The 24,991-nt window shown below is 39.5% G+C and overlaps 1 protein-coding gene across 1 annotated transcript in view; it reads right to left on the bottom strand.

The window, feature by feature from the left end:
- The window catches only part of LOC310923136 (interleukin-6 receptor subunit beta-like), a 31,355-nt gene extending 21,376 nt beyond the window's left edge, over nt 1-9,979 (bottom strand). Inside the window, exons 1-5 of the mRNA XM_083884268.1 lie at nt 9,891-9,979; nt 9,617-9,677; nt 6,944-7,055; nt 3,542-3,708; nt 2,375-2,514 (exon numbers count right to left, since the gene is read on the bottom strand). Of these exons, the coding sequence (XP_083740394.1) occupies nt 2,375-2,514; nt 3,542-3,708; nt 6,944-7,055; nt 9,617-9,677; nt 9,891-9,932 (522 nt within the window). The 5' untranslated portion in view covers nt 9,933-9,979. The remainder of the gene's footprint in view (nt 1-2,374; nt 2,515-3,541; nt 3,709-6,943; nt 7,056-9,616; nt 9,678-9,890) is intronic.
- Nucleotides 9,980-24,991: the final 15,012 nt, after the last annotated feature.

The following is a 24,991-nucleotide window of genomic DNA, read 5'->3' as shown; positions in this document are numbered from 1 at the left end:
TTGAAATTATGACTGATTTTCCATCTCTGACATATTCCCTTCAGCTTTGTACTGCCCTGTTGCTGTGCCATGTTGCATGTCCTAAAATGCATCTGGAACTGATCTGTATCCCACAACATCCTTCTCCCCGAATTGGATAGTGATGGATTTGGTGGGTAAACTGTTATGTGGATTAGGAAGTGAGTGTCACATCCAGAGGGTAGTGGTCAGTGTCTCAGAGTCTCAGTGGACACCAGTGACAAGACATGTCCATCAGGGGTCCATAGTGGGTGCGACCAATGTTATTTAATATATACAGTAATGACTTAGAGAGGTCAAGTGCACTCTCTGTGAATTGCAGATGACTCCAAGCTGAGAGGTGCTGTTGGCACTCCTGAGAGATGGGATGGGATCCAGAGGGACCTGGACAGGCTCCAGAGGTGGATCATGGGAACCTCATGGGGTTTAGAAGACCAAGTGCTGGTGCTGCCCCTGGGTCAGAGCAGCCCTGGCACCAGCACAGGCTGGGCATGGACAGATCAAGCAGCCCTGCCCAGAAGGACCTGGGGGTGCTGCTGGGGAGAGGCTGGACATGACCCAGCCATGGGCACTGACAGCCCAGAGAGCCAAACGTGTCCTGGGCTGCATCCAGAGCAGTGTGGGCAGCAGGGCCAGGGAGGGGATCCTGCCCCTCTGCTCTGCAATGCTCAGACCCCACCTGCAGGGCTCCATCAGCTCTGTGGTTGTTACTGCACAGTCCTGTAAGAAGGTATCTATGCAGCAATGGAGGAAGGTGCTGGAAATTCTTTTAACTTCAGCACAATAGAGCATGACCCTCATATTTGTTGTTAGTGGTTAATTTTGTACATACAGTGCTTAGTACAAACACCAGAGATTGATGTGGCCTTGTGCTAACTCCCTACATCTGTGACTAATAAAACTTCTTCCAGTTAATGTTTTCTTGTTTACTTCTATCAGTAAGATTTAATATGTACTAAATAATATCTTAGTTTAGAGAACAAGGATTGTGTGTCAGAGCAAAGAATGATAAGAGGAGTACATTATGACCTGATGACATATTTGAGATACTGCAGAGGAGAAAAGGTTTGTCAGAAGATTGGAACCATATCCAAACAACTGGAAATAATTAGTGTATATGCGTGTGTTCAGGAAACATGAAAATAGTTTCAGAAGTATAACCTGGTCTCTTAGGTTACTGGCCATGCATGCCTTGAAGAGAATCACCCATGCATTCACCACTGCTAATGAGATAATGTTGGCTTCCTAATGTAAAAAATTAGATGGAGAGTTTATTTCCCAACTTTCAGTGACAGGGTCCCCAGCACAGGCAGGATATGGATCTGTTGGAATGAATCCAAAGGAGGGCCACCAAATAGTTTAATGGGATGGAGTACCTCTCCTATGAGGAAAGACTGAGAGAATTGGTATTGTTCAGTCTGGAAAAGAGAAGGCTTTGGGGAGGGCTTTTTGTTGCCTTCCAGTACCTCAAGAGGTCTTACAGGAAAGATGGGCAAGACTATTTACAAGAGCATGTAGTGACAAGACCGGGGCAATGGCTGCAGACCGAAAGAGAGTAGGTTTAGGTCAGATATTGGGAAGAAATTCTTCACTGTGAGAGTGGTGAGACACTGGAACAGGGAAGTTGTGAGTGCTCCATCTCTGGAAGTGTTCAAGGCCAGTTTGGATGTGGCATCCTGGTCTGCTAGAGTGTGGCCCTGCACATGGCAGGGGTGGTTGGAACTAGATGATTGTCAAGGTCCCTTCCAACCCAAACATTCTATGATTCTATGACTGTATTACAGGGAATTTATTTCTCTTATTTTCAAAGAAGAAAATCTGGAATATTTACGCAACCCAAAATTGTGTAAAGTATGAATTATAACCTTTAAAAAACCAAAACAAACCTGATCTGTTTGAAAATGTAATGATACCAGCTAAAAGAGCAATTTTGTAAATCACTGAAAGTAAAGTCAGATGGATCTGACTTTACATGGCATTTCTGATATTCAGTTTTTGCATCACTGGTAGTTGTAGTGTCTCACTGGTGGGTTAATGAACCAGATAACATGCTAGTATTCTATTATTCTATTCTATTCTATTCTATTCTATTCTATTCTATTCTATTCTAATCTAATCTATTCTATTTTACTTTGTTTAAAGCTACTCTTCCTTCTTTCCCAAACATTTCATGATTTGTTATAACCAAACTAAGGTGTCTTACAGGTCTGCTGTCTGCTGTAGGCAGTGAGATCTGCCTACACAGTGAGTCCTTGCTGTGCCACCTTGCAATCCTTGTGCTGCATGAAATATGTGCAGCTGAGCTGACATTGAGGCACCTCGTGTTCTCATGTGATTGTCATCTGGGAGTACTTACCAGTGTCCATGGAGCAGATTCTGTGAGTGCCTCTCTGTATCTCAGCTCAGATGGTGCATGAGCTGTGAGCAGGTCCCATTTTATTATCAATTGGTTTCTGATCTGATAAGCATTTATGTTAGATGGTGACAAGCACTTTCCTAAAATGGGGAATATAAGGCTGTTAAAAATGGAAGGGAAGCAGGAAAGCTTTGGTGATTATGTCTGTTGAGTGTGGTCTATAAAAATTAAAAGACTTGGCACAGAATACTAAACACTCTGAGACCTCAAAAACCCCTGGAAATTAATAATTACTACATCTTTATGGTATCAACAAAGTGCTGTTGTTCCTCTTGCCCTTCTTTTGTGAATGCTTCTACTGATTTCAGGAACACTCTTTTTCTAGGCAGTTATTATTCTGAGTGAGGCTGAAAGGCAAAATCAAAATGTCAAGAGTACCTGTAATCACAAATTGTACAGAAAACATCCAGAATATTTTTAAGTAAATGCAAATATACTTTCATCTTCCTCTTCAATAAACACAATGTGGCCAAAAGTCTTCAGTAAAGCTTATATCGATAATTTGGGTTGTACAGTTATTAACCCCCAGCAGTGAGGAGCATTGTTTTTTCTTAGACCATGATTAGTCTGAGCAGGTGAAGTTTTGTGAAGCTCTTAACATTAGTTCAGTGACCAGATAGGTAGGGAATCTTTAAATAAACATCCAAAGAGCACAATAAATAGGCCTGCTTTTTTCATATCTTTCCTGTAGCACTGTGTAATGGGCAAGTGGCCTTAGAAAAGACTTGAATTTTGAAAAGATTTCTCCTATCAAGGATTCCTTAGGTGCACAGTCCTGAGTCAATCTGCTTTTTGCAAACCAACATAAAGAAATTCAGAAAGCTATCAAAGAGAGCATAGAAAGCTAGTTAAGTACAGTATACAAATTACTATGTATTTTTCTGGATATGAATATTAAATATTCCCTCTTCCCATAAAAGCGTCCTCCCATAAAATGTGATAGACTTCTGTTATTAACCTCATTCAAGGAAGTCAAACTGCATCTTATCTTTCTGAATCAGTAAAAATAACAAGAGTTATTTTGGGAGCTGAAATTTTGGAAATAATCTTTACAGATCACAGCTTTAGCTGGGCACTGCAGTAACACAACTTGTGAAGACACTGTACCTGCTTCGCTTGGTAAAAGTGAGATGTTCTCTCCTTTTGCACAGATGCCATGGGCATATTTCACTGCTATCCAGATGGATACAGATCTCCGAATGTAGAGTTTCGTTCGTTCTATTGTGATGGAAGGTGATGATGTTTGCTGTTTATAAAGTCTTGATATATTGTCCCTTCACAGAAAAGGAAGCAGAATGAAAAACGTTTTATTGGATTATAGTTATTCTTTCCTCCCCTGCCCAAGAAAGGGAAATTATAGCAATTGATAGCTTTCCAGATACTGTTACACATAATTCCCACTTCCACTTGAAGGCTCACCTTGAGCAGCTTGAAACAGCAAGATTAATTCCAGCACCCCTAGCAAATTTAAATATCCAAATCCTTGTGTTGTGTGATGGAGAACAGTTGAATTCCTTAATCTTTTAAGGCATAGCATGATACAACAAGATCCTTATGGCCTTCTTTTGTACTTACAGTGGGATATATAGAACATTTTGAAGGTATAAAATTAGGTTATAAATTCATAAAGCCTTGCCTCCCATAACAGGGGTGCCCAAATTCCCTTTGAACAGCAAAATTTCCCAGTTACACAAATCTAAATTACCATAAAGTTATGAAAAAACTATTGTGAGTTATATGCCTATCTTCTGACTTGTATTCCTGCAAATCATCAGAGTTAAATATCAGACATATTTAAATATCACCCGAGTCCTCAGCTCTGTAGATTTCTCCTGGTATACCCAATACACACAGCACAGGAAGTCCGTGATTTTTAATGCCTTACATACAACTTTGCTGCCCATTTTTTTCCTGTCTCTCTCATTTAGTCTCTGCCATACACAGGATAAATTTTTCCAAGGTTAAAATTGTGCAAGTTCAGTGTTCCTAAAGAGGTGGGCTAGCATAATAATTGCCTAGCTATGCATTTCAAGCATTAAATTACACACATCATAATTCAATATTTAATACCTGAGAAAAAACACTTGAAGGTTTTCCTGTCTTCTGCTTCAGGCTAGTTGTGAATCATCCATTAAAATTTCAAAGCATGATTTTGAATTCTTGGTTGGAACTTTTCTGTGGGAGTGTTTATGTTTAATCTTTTTTTTTCCTGACAATTAAATCGTAAGGAGCAAGGACAAGGAACTATTACAACATCAAGCTGATGTTACATGCAGGAAGGGGTAATAACCTCTTCTAGGCAATCTAAAAGCCCTTTCACATATGAGTTTTTTCCTTTCCTTTTAACCCAATAGGAGATGGGAGGAGATAGGAAGTTTGTCTTCAAGACCACCAGGTGGAAGCTTAGGAGGCTGAGGTTAAAGTCCTGACTCTGACTTGGAAACATCAACACCTCTGCCAGGGAATTGTCTCCCTCTTCCCCCACTGACATCCTCTTTTATTCTTTTTTCTGCCTCGTCTGTTCATGACATCAACCCTGCAGCCTGGGAACAGCACAGTCTGGTTTTGGCTTAGGACTTTAAGAGCAACTGGCTTGCAGATATTTCAGCTGATAACATCTCTTCAGAAACAGAGCTGTTTCATAGATGTTTCTGCCCTTCCAAAAAATTGGAATTCTTTGAAGTCCGAAAAGGCAAAACAAATGCAGTGGAATTTGGTGCTTATTGCAGATTGGTGCCTGCTGTTACCTCCAGTGAGAAAATATTGAAGCTGATGGGGGGAGTAACCTCAGCCTTGAGGTGGTTGCTTTGCTCCTCTGCAATGATCACCCTGGGGAATTTCCCAGTGTGGTGACATTTTCTTAGCTTTAGGAGATGCTTCTAACCACAGCTCATTTTTAATGACAAGGGGTGGTTATGTGGCAAAATAATCAGCAATGAATATCAGAATTTACCAACGGCATACAGTGTACTCTGTGCACCCTGTGATACAGTCTCATGGCAAAGATCATGTCTTCTGATCTCACGTCTCTATTTCTGAACATGCCCGATATCTCATGGGAGATTCCAGATATCTTGATATAAATTGAGGAAATTCAATTTTGTAATGCAGCTGCAACTGAAGATACCATATTGGAGATAATGAGTTCAGAATTAACCCTACAAATTCCTTCCATCTGTGAAACCACTACTTGATAATTCAGAATTACCAGAAAGTATGCTACATCTGACATCTCCTTGGGTACATGCTATAGCAAAATACATAATACATAAAATAAAGGCTTAATGTCTGTTTATGTTAGTGTGTTTTGTTTTAATTTATTTATTTATTTACTTTTACTTTGAATATATCTGTGTTGAATAGTCAATAAAACTGCATAGCTGCAAATAAAGGTAATTGAGTAAGCTGATCTTCTGCAATAATGCATTAGACAGTGTGTTGGAGGCATGGTAAGATGGATAATGACTTTTTTTGTACTGGGTTTGCATGGCAAGGTTTTGGGAGCAGGGAGCAGATTGCTACAGAGGTGGCCTCTGTGAGAAGCTGCAATAAGCTTTCCCCATGTACAACAAAGCCAGTTCCAGCTGACTTCAGGACAGACCTGCTGCTGGCCAAGGCTGAGCCCACCAGCCATGGAGGCCTCTGGGATATTGCAGTAAAAAGAGGGAAAAAACTGCTGCACAACAGCAGCTGGCAGAGAGGAATGAGAGCACATGGGAGCAGCAGAGAACAGCCCACACTGGAGAAAGTTTGCAGGGATTGTGAACCCTTGAGGGACCTGTTTTGGAGCAGGCTGCTCCTGAAGGGCTGGCACCCCATGGGAGGGACCTAGCCTGGAGCAGTTCAGGAAGAAATGCAGCCCCAATAATTCATTTTGCAGGAGTTCATGGTGGACTGTCTCCTGTGGGAGACCAGAGGAAGAGTCAGAAGAGAAAAGAAGTGACAGATACAACATGCAATGGATTGATCAAAATCTTATTTCCCATTCCCCCACAATGCTGGGGTGGAAGAGGTGGAGAACTCAGGAGAAAAGTTAAGCCCAGTAAGAAGAAAAGTATGTGGGGAGAGGGCGGGGAGGGAACAGAGAAGGGAAAGGTGTTTCGAATTTTAGCTATATTTCTCATTACTCTACTCTGATTTGAATGTTAATAAACTAAATTCATATCCCCAGGTCAGATCTGGTTTTGCCCATGACAGTAATTGTTGAGAGATCTCTTCCTATCCTTATCTTGACCCATGACCCTCTGTCATATTTTCTCTGCCCTGTTGGGCTGAGGAGAGGAGGGATAGAAGAGCTTTTGTGATGTCTAGCCAAAACCAACCTACCGCTTTCTTACCAAGCTTTTACAAATCAATAGGTATTGATGAGAAGTGATGAAAGATATTGACCAGCCTTGTGTAACAACCCATAACACCATGACATACACTGGAGCAAAACTCTGGCAGATGGGATTCACATCCAACAGCAATAAGAGCTTTTTGTTTTCTGAGATTACTTTTTGGACTTACCATTTTAAGTATACAGTATAATTAACTGTATTTGTAGCATTAGGTAATGGCAGCCAGGTACAGGTTAGATCCTCACTTAATTCTTTGTAACACACCAATTCATTGTCCCAATCTGGAAGATGAAAACATGTGCACTGGAAAAGACCTATCACAGGCAATCATTAACTGACTCAAAGGAACTATGAGTAACGAAACCAAATAAATACCAGGCTAGAACTGGTCAACTAGACCCCAGAATTGCTTCAAAACCAACAATCTCTATCTGAAGTTCAGAACTACACACTATTGCTGGATAAAAACAGTATTACCTTTATACTGCCAGCTTTATAAAGAATGCATTATAAAACAAGAGGAGCATAAATTTATGTATAGAATTACTTGCTATTAATTTTTAAAAGAGAAATATGGGCTTTCTTTGCAAATTAACATACTGTTTTTCAGTTGATGTGAAAGTAAACACTGATGACATTATTAAAGGAACTTGTTTTTGTCTTTAGCGGTTAAGTTTATGTCAGTATTTCAAAATCTCTGATCAGAAACACTAATGATAAAATATGATTGTTGTTCTTCTTTTGCTTTGTGTCTTACTATCTGAACGATCTGTTCAGAAGAGTCAGTCATGCTGTCTCAAAGTACCACCTAAAGACCTTTTGAAAAGGATTTGGATTTTTTTGTTGTTGTTTTTCAGAAAAGTAGATAACAATCTCAACAGGCATGGGATGCTTAAGATGAATTTTTCCTGATGAGTAGAGTCACAGAGTTCATACCTGTTAGTTTAATAAGTTGCTGATAGACCTATCAATCTTGAATAAGAAATGTTTTGCTACATGATAAGTAAATAAGAATATGTCTGGAGCTGGTGTTGTAGTACAGTTATAGTATGTCATAACCTAGGCTATGAGTTAAAAAATCAGTTCTCCTGTCCTCATTTCTTCCTACAACCTGAGTTACAAAGTATCTTTGGCATTCTTTTCATCATTGAGATGGCAAAGGCTTATTTAAGTTAAAAGATTTTTTGGAAAAAAAAGTGTGTCAAAGGAGTATAGCACTGACTTCAATGCACTCACCTTATCACACTTCTTTTCTCATACTGAGTGAATAATGCTCTTCTAATAAAGTTATGCTGCACCAGTTCAGGTGTGTGCCAGTTCCTTTCAGGAACATGGAGATCATGTCCTCCTTATTTCCATAGCAATGTGAAATATTACAGAATTCTTTGCTTTTCTAGTCTGGCCACCAAGCCACATCTTTGCCTCCTCACCCATGAATATGGTGTCTGTCAACAGCAGGGAAAACAGCAGCAGCTCTCACATTCTTCTCCATGTTTTACTCTGAACTGAATCTTACCCTTGCTTAGTGTTTCTCTATTGTTTTGAAGAAACGCATGAAAACCAAACCTTTTTGGAACTACTGTAACACTTCATGTCAATACATTGGTAATATACTGCTCCTGAAACTATTTGAAATGAGTTCTATTAACTCAGATCTACTCGGTGTCTAACATGATGCAGACCTCTCTTTGCTTACAGAGGAACAGGGATTGTATTGCTCCTCATGCTCTAAGTTTTACAAGATACCCCTGTCTTTCTCTACAAGATTATGGTATTAGAGCAGACAAAGAAAAAATACTAGATTTTGTGTGTGGAAATAGTGTATTAGCTCAACTAACACCTCAATGCATCCTCCTACTCCAATATTCTGGAGTTCTACATTACTTTCTCCAGATTAATATAATGAGTGTTGCACACTTTTATTCTCACTTTTCCTGTTTTTGGATATTAGTGTCCACATGCACATTCATTTTTTATTCTGGTGTTTTCTTTGTTTTCCTGTACTGCTGCACTTTAATTTGTATATTATTACTTCTTCCCAGACCTACCATAGATACTAGCTGTATAATGATGTGCTCCAAGAACTATGCAAAGAAAGAAAAAAAATTTCTTTGTTCTGAAGAAAACACAGTTCAGTTTCTCCACTAAAAAAACCTAAAAACCAAACCCAAAAACCAACAAACAAACCAACCCCAAATCCACCCACCTTTAATTTTTTTTCACTCTAGAACTTTCTGTTTTTCTTCCTGAGCATCTGGTTTTCTCACCAGTGATTGAGTGGAGCTTAGTCTGGCAGGTCAATTGCAAGGACTAGAAAACTATCCATGGCTAATTTCAGAAGAACATAGTCCTCCTGCAAATTCCTTGCCAATGTCACAGTGTACTCAAGAACCTGTCATCTCTGTTAGCAAGCAGGATGTTCCTGCCTGCAATAAATCCAGCACAAAGTACACCAGATGACCACCCACTGCTCTGCAATAATCTATCAGAATGTGCTACACTGTTCCTTCTCTCCATCACCAATAATTCCCCAGTTAAATGGGAAGCAGAGATACCTGTCACACATAAACACAGAGGTTTTATCCCAGGGAGGCTGTTTGCGATGCTCTGGCATCACTCCCAGCCTGGGGGTGAGCCCGGCCGTGCCCTGCCCTGACACAGACACACCAGCCCTGCTGCTTGGGAAGGGTTTTCCCTTTGGGAAAGGCTTTTAGGGGCCATGCTCCAGAGGGAGCCCCCGGCAGCACTCAGCACTGCCCCGGGACCCGAGCGATCCACCGAGCAATCCATGGAGCGATCCATGGAGAGATCCACTAAGGGATCCACCGAGCGATCCACCCACCTGGCAGCTGCTGGCAGAACGGAGAGTTCCAGTCTGTGCAGCAGCAGGAGCCTGCAGAGACCAAAGAGGAAGGAAAAGAGAAAAAAAAAAAAAGGAATTGTTGGTCAAAACAGCCGCAAAAGAAATAGGCAAAGTGTTGCTGGTGGTTGCTTCTCCTACTCATAGAGTTTAGTTCAGTCACGATTTTGTTCATACGGCCTCAATCCTTGAGCAGCACTAAGGATTTTTGCTGTGCATAAGCAGCAGTGAGCTGTGCAGTATATGAAAACTCACCTCTAACAAGGAAAAAGATTGCTGCCAGCAGAGAGTTCTTCATCTTCTCTGTAAAGGAGCATAGTGATTACCATCAACATTACGCTGTCTTCAGTCTATTTTTCACACTTCCTCTTCAAACTTCCTATTCATTCTAACACCTATACTGCTACTGGCTGAACACAAGCAGTAAGTTTATTAATGACAATGGGAAGGAAGCTTCTGAGCTCTGTGTTATTAATTGTACTTACAAAATCCTAAAAGTCCTTCTGGAAAACAGGAATTCCCCACCCTGGTTTTTCTTTCAGTGTCTGCAGTATCAGCAGTGCAAACTGAATTAAGCTTTCAGGTTCCTCAGACTCCTTTGAAAACCCTAGCTGCCACTGCAAATTAGAGATATTCAGTATCAGTAAGAAGGAAGTCCAGGTGTTCGACTGAGCCTACTATGAATTCTTGGATACTGTAGAAATAATAGCAGCAAAAGACCCTGACCTGTCTTTGCTTTCTGACTTATTTAATCTTTCAGTGTAATTTCCCTACTGCAAAGATGCTGTATCTACATTGTTGGTACCTACACTGGGGCCCTAATACAGACAAAAATCACCATAGCTGTAAATCAGAACTCTGCTCCACACCATTAATTCAGAGAACATTCTGAACACAGAAGCCATCAGAAATGTAACAGCTGTTACTGTTACAGCAGTAAAGGGAAATTTTTAGAAAATTTTGGTACTGTGGGAAATTTCCGTTCTGGGCTTAGAGAGCTGCTATCAGAGATTGGATCCAGACCTACCTGGAGATAGGCAAATTATTGACTTGTCTTGGCAACCATGGTATATTTCAGGTTGAGTATTGAATAGAAAAAAATTACCTGTTTAAAATTAATCATTTTCCTAAAGAGAGAGGCATGCTTCTCAGCATGGTCTGCAGTAGGAGTAGGTGACTAATGCAACAACCATGTCTTATCAGATTTTATGAAGGGTACAGTCATGAAAGGCAAGTGATCAAGGAATCCTGAGTGCTACAGGGGCTTTCCTAGTGATGAATTCGTTGGTCTTGGGAGTAAGCTCCAGAATGCTGAGGGATGGTGGATACAATATGTGCATGCAGGATCACAACCCCTATTATCTGAGAGATCCAAATATTGGCCTTGTCAATGCTTCCAATAAGGAATAGCCAAGTGGATAGGAAGATCATAAGGACAAACTGATAAAATAAAAATGTAAATCATACGTGACAGATTTTGGCAGTGGGGTTGAAGAGCTGGAGACTCAGAATAGTGTAGAAGTCAAGAGATGGAGAAAATTTTAACAGCTATATGTATTGGTTTGATGTGCTCAGTATAATCACATTCAAAACAACCTATCCTAAATGAAAACCATATGAATAACTCAATGCAGGAGTAGGACTGGATTTAGTGGGCACAGAATTAGGACAGAGCATATTGGAGAGAAATAAACCCAATGAAGCCAGCCCATATAATCTCTGCTGGAGGTCTAAGTCTCAGTATAAATGTCACTGTCATTTGGAAAAAAAAAAAAAAAAAAAAAAAAAAAAAAAAAAAAAAAAAAAAAAGTTAATTCTGACAAGCACAGAATATACATTACCAGTCCAAAAGCAAAGGAGAGATAATATTGAAAACTGGAGTTTCACATTTGAGTGAGGCAATTTTTTTTTTTACTATTACTTAGCTATTAAGTTACTATAGTAACATTTTAATGCACAACCAAAGATAAACTATTATATTTGAGGTAAATTTTGCATAGAACTACTTTTTCAAATGTTTAATATTTCAACTTTTTCACCACTCTGAACTTCTTTCAGAATTGTAAATGCCTGAAGTTTTCCTGTTAATTCAGACGAGGATAAATAATGCCGTCGTCCGTGATACGTTTTAAAGTGCAGAATGACTGTAGGATACTTCCAGCTTTACTTCATTTTGCCACAGGCATTTTGTCAGACCTAGGTTTATGCATAATTCTAGATGAGGTTTTCCATGAGGGCTTTCCCCTGTCATTTTCTTACGTAAGTTCTACAGCAAAAGACATGGCAGAACTTGCTCTCCCCAGAATGCAGTCTTGAAATCAATGAACCTTTCCATTTAGACTGGATTAGACAAGGCAAATTAATATAAACCCCACATCCTTCTATGTTTCCTTCCCCAACATTATCTGTTAACCCTTGGTCTTCAAAGGGAAGACAATCTCTGAAGACAGGGGGGCTCAGCCAGGAAAATGCCAGTGGCCCTTGTGCCCTGCTCTGCCCCTGTGGAGCTGCAGATGCTGTAGCACATCACGGGAGGACTGGCAGAGCCATGAACTTCTGAGTGCATTTTTTGCAGGTCAACCATGTGCCCATGAATGCTGATGAAGCAGAAAAGGTCTGAAATCTTGTTCATTGGGAGTTTCAAACTTGTCCCAAGACAGTTTGGGTTATGTGTAAACTATCAACCTTGTTAAAGTGCACCCAGGTCCTGGTGGGCAGCCAAAGCAGAGTGCAGACTGCAGACACCACATCAGGAAAGGTATATTGCATTTCTATTTGAAGTCTTACCTTGTATGAAGTACAAACTGGTGAGACCTTCATTGTCTCCGGGTTGAATCAGTATGTGGTTTTGCTCCTTGCTCTTTCTTCAATAAACAGTTCCAATTGACTAGAAGTGATCTCTTTCAATGTTGTAGCAAATATTGTAGCAATTTCAAATTCAGTTTTCACTACTTAGTATTACATGCTGAAATCCTGTATCCTTCCTTTATGGATCTAAAGTAGAATCACAGAATATTTATTTCTCATATAACTCTGCTTCCAATAAGCAAACCTCCAGGTTGGTAAATATCTGACAGATTTTTACAGATTAGCTTGTTTTTCCAGAGAAATACATAAATATCTGAATTCAATGAGCAAATATCATAGGATCTTTGGAGAAAGAAAAATTCCCACTCAGCCCTCAGCTGTCACCCCTGGGGGAAATTTGTTGTGTTAGGGAGAGTCTCCACCACAAACACTTTCATCCTTTCTGAGTTCAAGTTACATTATGAAACAGCTTACCTTTCATACAATTCTATATTATCTAAATGAAAATCACATTTTTTACTCTGACATATCATCTAGAGAGAGGCCATCAAAAAGTGTCAATGAGACATCTGCCCTGGAGATTTAAAAACTTCCAATTACAGATGAAGAATAAATGCCCCTGAATAGACTAAACAACCAAAACAGAATGCAAAAAAATCCCAGAGATTTATATATTGGGGTGAAGATTCCTTTGAATGGAAAAAAAAAAAAAATAAGACAAATGTAGACTAAATTCTGCAGATACTAGACTAGATCTGGGGTCTCACCAGTACCACATCATTAAAAGTGATGTGCAGGGTTTCCCTGGTGTGTCAGCTAGAATATTTGTGAGATTCAAGGTGATACGATCAGATGAGACTGGTAACTTCTCTTTACTACAGTTAGTGCTAGTTTGTGGGATGATGGGAGAAAATTATCACCATGGTAGCTCAGACCAGTAGTTTGAAAACAGAGTTCATTTACATGGTGGCTGAGCTGTGTGCAGAACCAGAGTCTTAAGTATTGTGACTTAGAACCAGAGTCTTAAGTATTTGGATTTGACTTGCAAAGAAGATCTTTACTTCTGATAGATCATCTTGAAGCACATCTTATTTATCAGTTTTAGTAGTCTCTGACTGCTTTGAAAATACAGTGTAAGAATCTGCTTCCATTTATGTCCATCATCTCCTCCTGTACAACCAAGAGGAGAAACAAGGATCATTATTACCTTTCTTGATCACATTTAAGAGTTTATTAAATCCTTAGAAGAATTTTTAATGCACAAGTGGATGACAAATAAGCCTTCTTCCCTATCATCCTGTTTGGTTCACCTCATGGGCTTGCAACTGCCACAGGGAGTTGTTTTGGAATGTGTGATGTGTAAGTAAAGAGAATTTGACAAAACCTTGTCTGTGCTTTCCTATACACAGTTTTGGGAGTAATCTTTACCTTTTGAAGTCTACAGGAAGGCCGAGTTGCTTGTTTTTATGTGTTTTTGTTTGGCTTTTTTTTTTTTTTTTTTTTTTTTAATGCCTGTGTTTTAATCTCTGAAGCAAGGAGATATAAATATCTTAGTTACCTTTCTTTTTCTTATTCCCCCTGGGATTAGCTCTGGACAAAGAAATGCTTGCCAGTGAAGCACAACTATTGTAGAAAGCATGTTTGAAGAAAGTCCAGGAAAGCAGTGTGATGAAGCTTACCGAGCACACTGAAAAAGGTGAATTTTTCAGTGTAGTATTCTGTGTTCATGGTATTTTGTCCTACCATTTCCACCTTAGTAACAATGAATGTGTTTGCACTGCTAGTTTCAGATTTTCTCCATGATAAATTTTGGTCTCAGAATTTTATCCAGCATAACTGGTCTGCCAAGTCATTAGTTTTTCTTTATTTGAATGTTTTCAAGCATGTTTCCTGGCTTAGAATAAAGTGATTTAAAAATAGTAATTATGGTTAACTGAGTTCTGACAGTCTGCATGTATACCCACTTCTGGCTTTACTACTCTTGGACATTTTGTTTTTCCTTCAGCTATTATTATGTTATAGATAACCTGGGGTAAATTTTTTTGAGGGATCATTCAATTATCTAGCAGGAATTGTTTCAGTTATCTTAAAATTATTCAAAATAGCTGTTTGCTGTTCATGTGTAAAATAGAAAGCCAGGGAGGGGCTAGATTTGCCAAACTGAAATAACAGTGTCAGGATTCTCATTGGCCCCTGTAGCTTCCAGAGTTCAGTGATTTCAATGATTGTTCAGAAAGTGGGATCCCTTAAACTTAGTTTGACTGTAGGAGGGCCTTGCTCATGAGAATAACACTGTTATTTAGGACATCCAGGCATGGCTTGTTTTTAACCCCCCATTAAGATTATTCTTTCTTCAGATCAATAACAATTGATATACAAGAATCTCTTGAGTGAGGATTTATATCTAGGGAACCATATCTCATTTAAGCTTTTTTAATATGAACATAAGCATCACATTACAGCAAGATTCTCCAAAGAGTGATCCTATGCAAAACATGTAACTATCCTAGTAGTTAAGGTATACTTTTGACAGCCGAGAAATTCTGATTTATGGTTTGCCTGCATAGGATCTGAGCTAAGCATCTTTGCAGCTTCTAATTTTTATTTGCCTACCCATGGATTACTTGCACAACTGTGATTATGGCTTCTTTTAATTATGGCCTGTCTGTCCATAAACTGTTTTAGATTTCCTGGCTTTTAGGTGACAGAGTGTGAATGTATTCCCATTCACTCTTACCCTCCAGCTGAGGTTTGCTGTAGCAACACACAAATACCAGGAGTTTCACAGCTGCCTGAAGTTTCTTCTCTGCTAGCATTCTTCTCACGATTTCTTTTGTGAACTGAACTTGTTCCATCTTAAGGGTAGATTTATTTTTTTAACCTCACATCTCATACAAGAGATCTATTTTTTGCTCTAAAATATCTTCTGTCATCTCCCATAGTGATTATCAGCCTGTGTTCTGCTAGATTCAAACAAATTATTCTTTTCCAGTCTATTATTACACAAAGAAGGTTCTATTTTCCCTGTTATGTCATTAGTCTTTCTCTGTACAGTTTGGTTCTCTGAGATTTTGCTGCTAATGGAAAGAGAAACACCTTCTTAGGCTGTTGCTTCTGTTGCCTCTGTTTTATGTGTCTCTGACCAAGGGTGCTGTCGAGGTAAAGCCCTCCTGCTGACCACAAAGAGTCACGCTTTTATTTCTGAGTTTTTGAAGAGTGTTTCAGTGGTTAGCCATGGAGTGTGACAGCCTGGGTCCAAACTGGCAGGTGTTTTTAATTTTAACACTCTCAGGACTTCCTGCCACAGAGGCTGAAGTGGGGATTGAGGGGTAGAATGGCACAGAGAGAGGTCCAAGTTTGCAAGACTGCCACAAAGGCTCAGAGAGGAAGGAGGGCTGATGTGAGACATTCTGCAGCACCTGCTGGCTGAGAACATGCAGCAGTAAATGCATCCCTGTGCTGCAGATGCAGAACACTAAAAAAAGGTGCAGCCATGGCCCTGCTGTTTAGCCAACATGAATTAAATGAGTTGTGATTTAAAAAAAATATGAAACATAAAGCTTCCTAAGGGATGTCTTTGACAAAAAAAAAAAAAAAAAAAAAAAAAAAAAAAGAGAAACATTTCAAGCAAAGCTACTGGTGATTCCTTATGTAATACCAAAATGACCTCTGCAAATTTCCCTCTCCTGTTTTGAAGAATGCAAAACTTTCTTAGGCCTCTCCAGATAAGGATGTTTAATTAAAACATTTTCTACTGTTTTATGAGGAAAAAAATATGAACTTAGATCTGTCAAATGGTGACACATTTACTTAATGGGTTCTCAGCATAAGCCTTAAAACAATGTGATGGAGGACATGGTGGAAGTTGGCTACATGAAAGCAAAAGTCTGCATAATTACCATGATGTAAGTTTACCTTCTTTCATGAAGACAGGGAAAGGTTGTGGGGGGAGCATGACTGACAGGAAAATAGGAATCACATTTAGGGTGAAATGACACGCCAAAGAGTACAACTGAACTGATGAGGGTATAAGCAACCCTGAAATTTGGAAGTTTGTATCTAATCTTTGCAGCCTTTTCCTCATTTACATAATGAATAGAGATCATTTAGGTTTAGAGCTGTTTCCTCCTCAGGCACTGGCCTTTGGCAATGAAACAGGAGCTGGTCAATATGTAGACTTCAGCACCCAGCTGAGGAGGATCTGAGAAATATATGAAGGACAGGCCTTCCAGATTGCAGGAAGGATTGCTGCAAGATGGTGTGGAACTGCAGTCAAGAGAAAATGCTTAATTCTAGTGTTGAACTCTCAAACCTGTGCTATTGGAAAAGCAAGAGCAAGACTGAGCAGTGAGCTGGGCTGCCTGTGGGTGTCTTGCTTGATCTTTCTATTCTTTCTGAATGCTTAGAGGTAGATTGATATAAAACATAAAGCACAAGCCCAGAAAGATTTTTTTCCCAGTAAAACAATGCAATTACTAAAGGATCCTGTTCTCTGTCAGGCATGGTTTTATACAAGGGCATGTGTATTTAAGGCAAAGCAAATGCTGCCTCTTGGAATCATATACTTCACAGAGATTGAGGACAAGGGCCATTCATACTTGAGAGACACTTATTTTAGGGGTTTGCTTTGTCTTTGGGATTGTAAGAGGAATGTGAATGCAATTTGGTCTCTCTCTACACCACCCTGTCTTTCACCAAAGCAGGGCCTTGGTGAACAGGGGAGTGTTCCTGACATCAGGGAGAAGCAGCTGCTGCAGGCTGCCAGTGTTGTGTCATGTAAACAGCCTTGTGGTGTCATGCCCCACCTACCACAGGAGCTTGCTCTGCCGTGGGAAGGAGGCACAGAGACCTCTGAATGGAGGAAAGGTAGAGATGGCTGGTTTTGACAAGACCTTGTTTTGCAGAAGAGAAAAGCTGCTTTAATTGACCCAAGTCACTGTGAGCATCACTTTGGTAGTAAAAGAAATAGGAGAATTAAATCCATTCTTAACTGTAAATTCAGTTTTCTAGAAGTGAAACAAAGTGAAAGAACTCTCTCATACAGGAAGAAACAGTATTGCAATAATCAGAGAACAATTTTATTTCATTTATCCCTTCTGCCTCAGGCTCTTAAATGAAGGAAGGGAACTTCTCTGAGATGCCAGTTCCAGCACTGTTGAAGACATTTTCAATCAGCATGTTTGTAAACTGGTCAGGAACTTAAAGTTTATTGGTTTTGATTGGTACTACTCTTTAGGGAAAGTTTTTTTCATAACTGTGCATCTCTGAGAGCTATTTGTGAGAAAGTATTTGAGTGTGTAGCTTGTTTTATGTTTTGGGATAATCCAGAGGCAGAATTTTAAAGGAATACCTTCAAATGGCTTGTTGGTCTTTCTTTCTAGAAGTAAAGGAAGCTCCTTTCATTATGGTGGGATACAATTTTGCACAACACCTTCCTGTTCAATCTCTTGTCTTTGGAGTCATTATGGCAATGACCCTTGTTCCATTTTCAAAGGTCGGAAATATTCTCTTTAAACATAACAGACTGTCTAGATGATAAAAAGAATTTGATGCATCCTTTCATGCAAACATTCCATTACACAGCTCAATAGAGAAAGTTTGGATTTCCTTGATTTTATTTTACTGCATCACAAGTGACATTACAAATGCATAGCACAAGAGGCATTTACAACTCAATAATTTTTACTGGGTGTAATAGCCTTTAATGCTGCCTCTTAGTAAGTATGGATAGGTAGTGAAATGCAAAATCCAACATATGTCCAATATTTCCTACCAGCTCTTGATGGCCCTCTGCCACTCTTTTCCTCAGTCCCTTCCATTCTGTGGTTATTGAAACATCTAGAATTCTTCACTGAGTAGGAAATCAGCACCATTAACACTAAACATGACTTTAGCAATGCCCATGGTCGTAGAATCAGAATCACATGGTCATAGAACCATAGAATGGACCTTAAAGACCATCTGGTTCCAACCCCTCTACCATGGGCAGGGACACCTTCCACTAGTCCAGGCTGCTCAAAGCCCCATCCAGCCTGGCCCTGAATGCTTCCAGGGATGGGGCATCCACAACTTCTCTGGGCAACCTATTCAGGTGTTTCCCCACCCTCACTGTGAAGCATTTCTTCCCAGTAAACCAATGTAAACCTGCTCTGTTTCTATTTAAGGCCCAAGTAAGATGCAGTGAATGGAAGGGAGTGTTGTCAGCTTGGTCTAAAAGCCATGGTCCAGGTACTGCACACCAGTGATTAATGATGCTGGGGCTGTTGTTGCCAAAGTTCATATAATTGTATGGTTATCAGCCCTTCTCTACTGATGCCACTTTGGGTGGAAAGTAGATCTTTTCCCTCTATCTTTGCCTTAACTATTTCTTTCCATTCAAGGCCTGAGCTCTGTGAAGGCTGCCTAAACTTATCTCTGCCTCATGATGACACAAATCCAGCAATGCTTAACTGAGTTTCTGAATTATGAAGAGTAAGAAAAAAAAATAACACACACATCACAGATCTGAAACTCTGATAAGCTTCTGAGTATTTTTGAGTAGGCTTTGTACATCTTTTGCATCAAGTTCTTACTTATGGTACTGGATAAGCTTATTTAAAAAAAAAAAAAAAAGTAGATAATAGAGGGAAAAATCCAAGAAAGGTCACATTTCTTTACATTACTTTCTTACAACTTATTTAAGGGAGAGGGTTTTTTTCAATTTAAATAATTTAAAATGTGAAAAACATAATGCACACTAGAAGCAATTCATGTGCATCCTGAACAAGTTAGTCTGTTTATCTCAAGGAAGTTTATCTTCAGAGATCAAAAGACTCAGAAATATTTCTTCTCACGTCACCTTCAATGCTTTAAAAAGCAAATTTCAAAGTTAAAGGACATTTTGATACTCTTGTTGAAATTTCTCTTTAGAAGCTCTAGGGAGTTTGATGGAACCATTGTTTTCTTTGTAAAAGTAGAGGCATAAGGTGGAAGATTTAATATTTGCTGTAGGTTCAAATGTGCGAGTCAAACCAATAACATTTTCCTGATTGTTATTAACCCATTTCAATAAGAAAAAAATATAGTGAGACATGTCTAAGTTACTTACAAGTACCAGAATTTTTTTTGTTTAAGATTGGCTTTTCAGCCACCCCTGCACAGCAAAGCTGTGGGATTCCAATTGCTGCTGGTAAATAAAGGCACTTGACTACCTTTGCATGTAGCATACTGTAATTCACTGTGTCAATTATAGAAAACAGCAGTGTTTTGAATAGTCATATTATAGTTTAAATACTTTGTGCTGATATGAATTTTTTTATGTGCAGCAGACTATTTTATGTAACTCTGTGTCCACATACTATGGGTTGAAGAGCTTCTTGACAACATTTCCTTTTTTGATAGAAAAATACTTTATTTAGCTTCTCCTCCCATAACAGATGCTAGAAAATAATTTTTTGAAATAGAAAATACCAAACTCCTACACTTTTCTACTACATAATTCCTTAGATAAAACCGTATTTATTCTCTAAGCAGATATGAATAGGATATTATTTATACTCAATGAAAAGTCGTCTGTTTTTTCATAAAAAAAAATAATAATAAAAAAGAATATTTGAAAGTTCTTACGAAAAACTTAAAATGAAAGAACATTCCAGCTCAGAGGAGCTTGACAGTCCTGGCACTCTGAAAAGTGACAGCCAAGAGTTGAAGTAGAGGACAGGTCATAGAGAGCCAGCAGGTACCTTCCCCTTCAGCTTTTTGACAATGTTAGTTTCTGTGCTCCTGTCCTTTTTCACTTCCTTTTCAAGGAAGGTTAGGCAAAGTGGTACAATTCCACAACATGTTTCTATGTGTTAACATTTTTCAGAGAAAGAGTGCTGTCAAAAATTCCTCATCTGTCTCTCTATCTAAGTCTACTTGTGGTTTATATTGTATAACAATGCTGTAATAATTTACATAATTGAAATGCTCATAAAGGCTATTATGACTGAATTTCTTGGTTACGTAGATACTGAATTGCTTCAACAATAAAAACATAAAACCACTACAGAGATTAATAAAGCTATCAAACCCGAGCTGGAGTTCTGCAGCCAACAGAATTGTTCAATTTGGCTGCAACAAAACATGGAATTATGCTGACATTTTCAAATCTGGCTTCCTGATGGCAGGCACACAATCCTTAGGCAGACAGCTATACAGCCTTGTGTGTCTCATTGCTCTGGGAAATCAGTCCCACAGCGGTCAAATTAAGGATTTCATGACACAGCAGAAGCCCAATATTGAAGAAGTAGGCTTTGTTTCTGAGGCCTGCAAGGATTCCTGCTGTCTACAACCCAGGTATTTCACAGCCAAAAGCAATGATGCATTTTGAGTATTCCCCTCCACCCACCATGCACATGGAGCTGCTGGAGGCCAAGGGCAGACCCAGATGTGGCAAACCCAACAAGGCTCCCCCAAACAGGCACTGGAAAAGGCCAGTGGCTGCATCTTCGAACACACCTCCCTGCCAGGCTGTGGAGTGTGTGCCAATATTCCTGGCTCTGGGGGCACTGAGCCATGGATTCTTCACCCAGCCAGCTCCCCACATCCCACTGAGGGGCTTGGATTTTGTGTTTATTTACCTCACAGTGACACCTGCTGGAAAAGGAGCTTCATTCAGGCAAGGAAGATTTATTTTTTGCTGTAGATTAAACATTCACTGGATGCCAGGAACGGGACATTAAGTGAGGCAAAGATCATAGGAAAGACTAGCACAAGTGAAAAACACCAGCAAAGTATTTAAAAACTTCCTGAGAACAGCACTGCAATCTTGTAAAGAAGCCTGTAGCAATTTCCTGAAGACAGATACTGGTTTTACAGTTTTACACCCCAAGTCCAGCACGATTTGAGTGTCAGTGCAGACTTGGGAGGAATGTGCTGTTTCTCTGCACAGAGATTTCCCAGGATACTGGAGCCCTCTTCCAGACATCTAGTGGAGTGTAATCAATGTGTGGAACAGGTTTTTCTCCCATTCCCGTATTTTAGGAAACTGTTCTTTCTACAAAAAAGGCATAATTCTCACTTGGAAGACCTTGTGTACCCTCTCAGCTTCCCGAGAGATTCAGAAAGCAAAAAGAAGGTAGGGAAGAAATTTGCCACTGCTGGGCATTCAGAGGAGCTATTTTTCTACATAGCCATGTGAATTCAACAAACCAAGACAGAATGGATTTATCCCACACAAGGAAATACCACTAGATGTCACTAAATGCCAGGGATTGTCAGAACTGGTCCCAAGATACACATCAAAGGGAAAAACACTCTGCATATTTCATATATACACTGCTTTATTACTCGCCTTTTTGTAATGAACAAAGTGTGATGTCATTTTAACTTTTAGCAAGATTTGCATTTGTTTTGGGAAATACCTCAGGGTTTGAAATGGAGCACATAAACCTTCAGCTTTCCAATTTTAACTGGATATACTTTATTTTATGTACAGCATGGGTGAAATAATCTTGGTCTGTATAAGCTGTTAAATTCTACATGTTTACATTTGAGAGGAGCTACTTAAGTCTCAGGATTAAAATAATGATGTTCAATCTGTTTTTCCTGCCATCTGTACTTGGAGAGGTTGTACTCAGTGGAATTCTCATCGACATATAGTCAAAGGAAAAGCTGACCCTACTGGTTTTGCTTTTTAGAATTCTTTTCTATGTGCACATACAACACAGACAGAAGTGCTAAAATCAAGGCTGCCAATGAAGCTGCAAACAGAGCTTTGTCCTCCCATCCTGTGAATTTTAGAGCAAACATGAGGGGGACCAACATTTTTGTAAGAGTGGTTTCTCTCTCAGAGGGAGTTGTGATTTCCTTAAGCAGCGTGGGAGGACACACAGAGAAAGCAGATTTTGAGTACAGTGGCCAAGCTGATTTTGAGAAGTGTATCAGAGGACTTCCAGCAACGTCCCAACACCAGCTCTGCTCAGTTCCCTGCCTCAGAGGCTGCCTGGTCTTCCTTCAGAGAGGAAGGATGTGGAGTCAGGATGTAACTGTGAGCAACCAGAAAGAGGATTAATAGCACACAGTGTGTAACTACCTCTGCCTTTGGCATCTGCTAAGTGTCTCAGTAACAGGGGCTCTGCTGGAGCTGCTGGGCTCTGACACACAGCCCTGGGCAGAGCTCTGTAAGGCAGAGCTTTCTTTAGTGCTCAGGATCTCCTGGGAAAAGCTCTGAAGATATTTGTGTTTCTTCAATCAAATATTTGGTGCCAAAGGCAGAGTGGAAGTGTGTGCTGGAAAAGGAAATAACAAAGTGAAAGGTGAATAGCCACTCCCTCTGCTGAAGGAACAAAAGGTCTGCAGAAGAAAAAGTAGCGTTTGTTTCTGTTGGTAGTGACTGCTTCTTAATGCATGCAAGGAAATTGAGATTACCTGCTCATCTTCTGCTCTTTGTCACATGATAAGAACATTTTCTGAGTTTTTCTTTTGCCAAAAGTAATTTAAAAAAATATATATTCCAATATATATTTAGTTCAACCTCTCCTCTTCTTAGGAAGAAAGTCTCCCTCTAGAATCCCGTGTTTTATAATTACAGTTTTCTCTGACAGGGAGTAATAAGAGTAAACCTCTCATTGCTCTGATCATTTTGTTTGGCTGTGCTTCTTATCCCCACTCAGACATATTAAATTTGAACTTCAATGTAGTCTTCCCATACACAGAGCAGTAAAATTCTTTCTGGCTTAGTTTTTTCCACATAGAAAATGAAGGTGACTTTATCTCATGTATCTCATGTTTTAAGGTTTAATACACACATGTTTTCAGAGTGTATTGAAGATGAAAAGCAGTATATTATAAGCAGTGCCTTCTACTTTGATCATAAAAGGAGCATTAGTGCTTTTCCTCATCCCTCAAACAAACAGCAGTGCTATTCCTTCCTAGACATGCATAAAAATATATCTATAAAACAGGAAGAAAAATAATTATAAGATAAGGCTTCATAAATAAACAAATACAGAAATAAATTATTTTAAGATGACAGTTGAAATCTCTCTCACTGGCTTCTTTTGATCTCCTTGAGGCTCATTAAATTGTGGGTGGCAGACCCTGCTTCCATATTTGAGAAAGAAGCTAAAGTGCTGCTTATGTGCAAGCAGAAGTTTCAAAGGTAATGAGGCTTGGGACCTATAGACCAGAAAGTATAGGTTGATTTGCATGCATTTTCCACCTCTCCTGCTGCTTATTTGCATTGTTCATCATTTTCCAGCCAGCTCAGAAATCCTCAGCTGATTTGTTAATATTTGCACAGTGCTCATAAGCATTACCAATAGTTTTCAGGTAGACAGGGGAAAAAAGCACTGGCCCAGTGAACTTCCAATCAAATTACTTGAGTTGTGACACTCTCATTTTCATCTGCTCCTTGCCCTGGATGAGCATCAAAGATTTTCCATAGCAACTGTGAATGATAAATTCACAGAAATATGTTCTAAATTGAAAGTCTATAATAGAAAGGAAGTGCTGAAATTCTGCTTCCTTGGGTTCTATATGCAAGGAATATAGACATCCTCTATTTTTCTCTGGATATCCTTGTTTATTTTTCTTCCTCTTGTTTCTGCCAGCTTTTTATATATTTTTTTTTTCTTCATATTCCTTTGCTGATTAGGGTCGAGGTATGCTACAAATCAAATATGTGTGTAGGGATTGATGTGGAATTGTCTCAGCAGATATGCTAAAAGCAAAACAGCTCTTTGGATGCTGATTGACTGCCTTTGCCTAACTTGTGTTACATATGCTGTGTTAGATTTGTGGGCCAGTGCTGCACATAAGAACTGGTAGAAGTGAGATCCCCTGTACCTGGAATGGACTTCTGTGGCAAGGAACACTTGCAGATTGGAGCCCTGTATTATGGGCTAGAAGTAGCATCTTAATGCATCTTCAAAAAGGAGAAGAAAATTATTTTAACAGCTTACATAACGCAAAAGACAAGCAAAGTCTAGCCCCATAAACAGCTTACATTACAAACAAGTTCATTACCAATTGCTCTGTCATAGGTTCTTCTCTTTGTTCCAATGCCTAACAATTCTTTTTTTTCAGGAATGTTTACTTAAACAAGGATACCTTAAATAACAGACTGGGGTGTCAAAAATGACTGGTACAGACTATTCACTGCTGCATGTCCATGGTGTCTTCCAGCAGAAAATGTGAGTATTTTCTGTTGTGGTGAGCAGCTGTGCCCATGCCAGCCCATCCTGCTGAGGCATCACTACCCACAGGTACACAGCAAACATCTGTGCATAGTGTAACCTAAAATGGGTTCCCACCATGATACTCCTTTGGCAAAGGACAATAATCAAGAAAGATGCAAAGCAGATTAATTTAGTTCTGTTTTTATAGTGAGTGACTTTTCACAGGTTGTTGAAAGACTGGGAAGGAGTTTCTGATGGCAGAGGGAGTCACAATGAGACAGGAGAGGGTGAAGAGAGCTGTTCACCCCTACACAGCAATACTGGCATAGAAGATTTTTGGGTAAAGTGCATCCTCTTTTGTATATAAGCTCCTGCTGAGACTGAATCCTAACTGGGACAAAAGCACAGC

Source organism: Zosterops lateralis (assembly GCF_965231275.1).
Source record: "Zosterops lateralis genome assembly, chromosome: Z".
Lineage (NCBI taxonomy): Eukaryota > Metazoa > Chordata > Aves > Passeriformes > Zosteropidae > Zosterops > Zosterops lateralis.
This window is presented reverse-complemented; position numbering and strand designations above follow the sequence as displayed.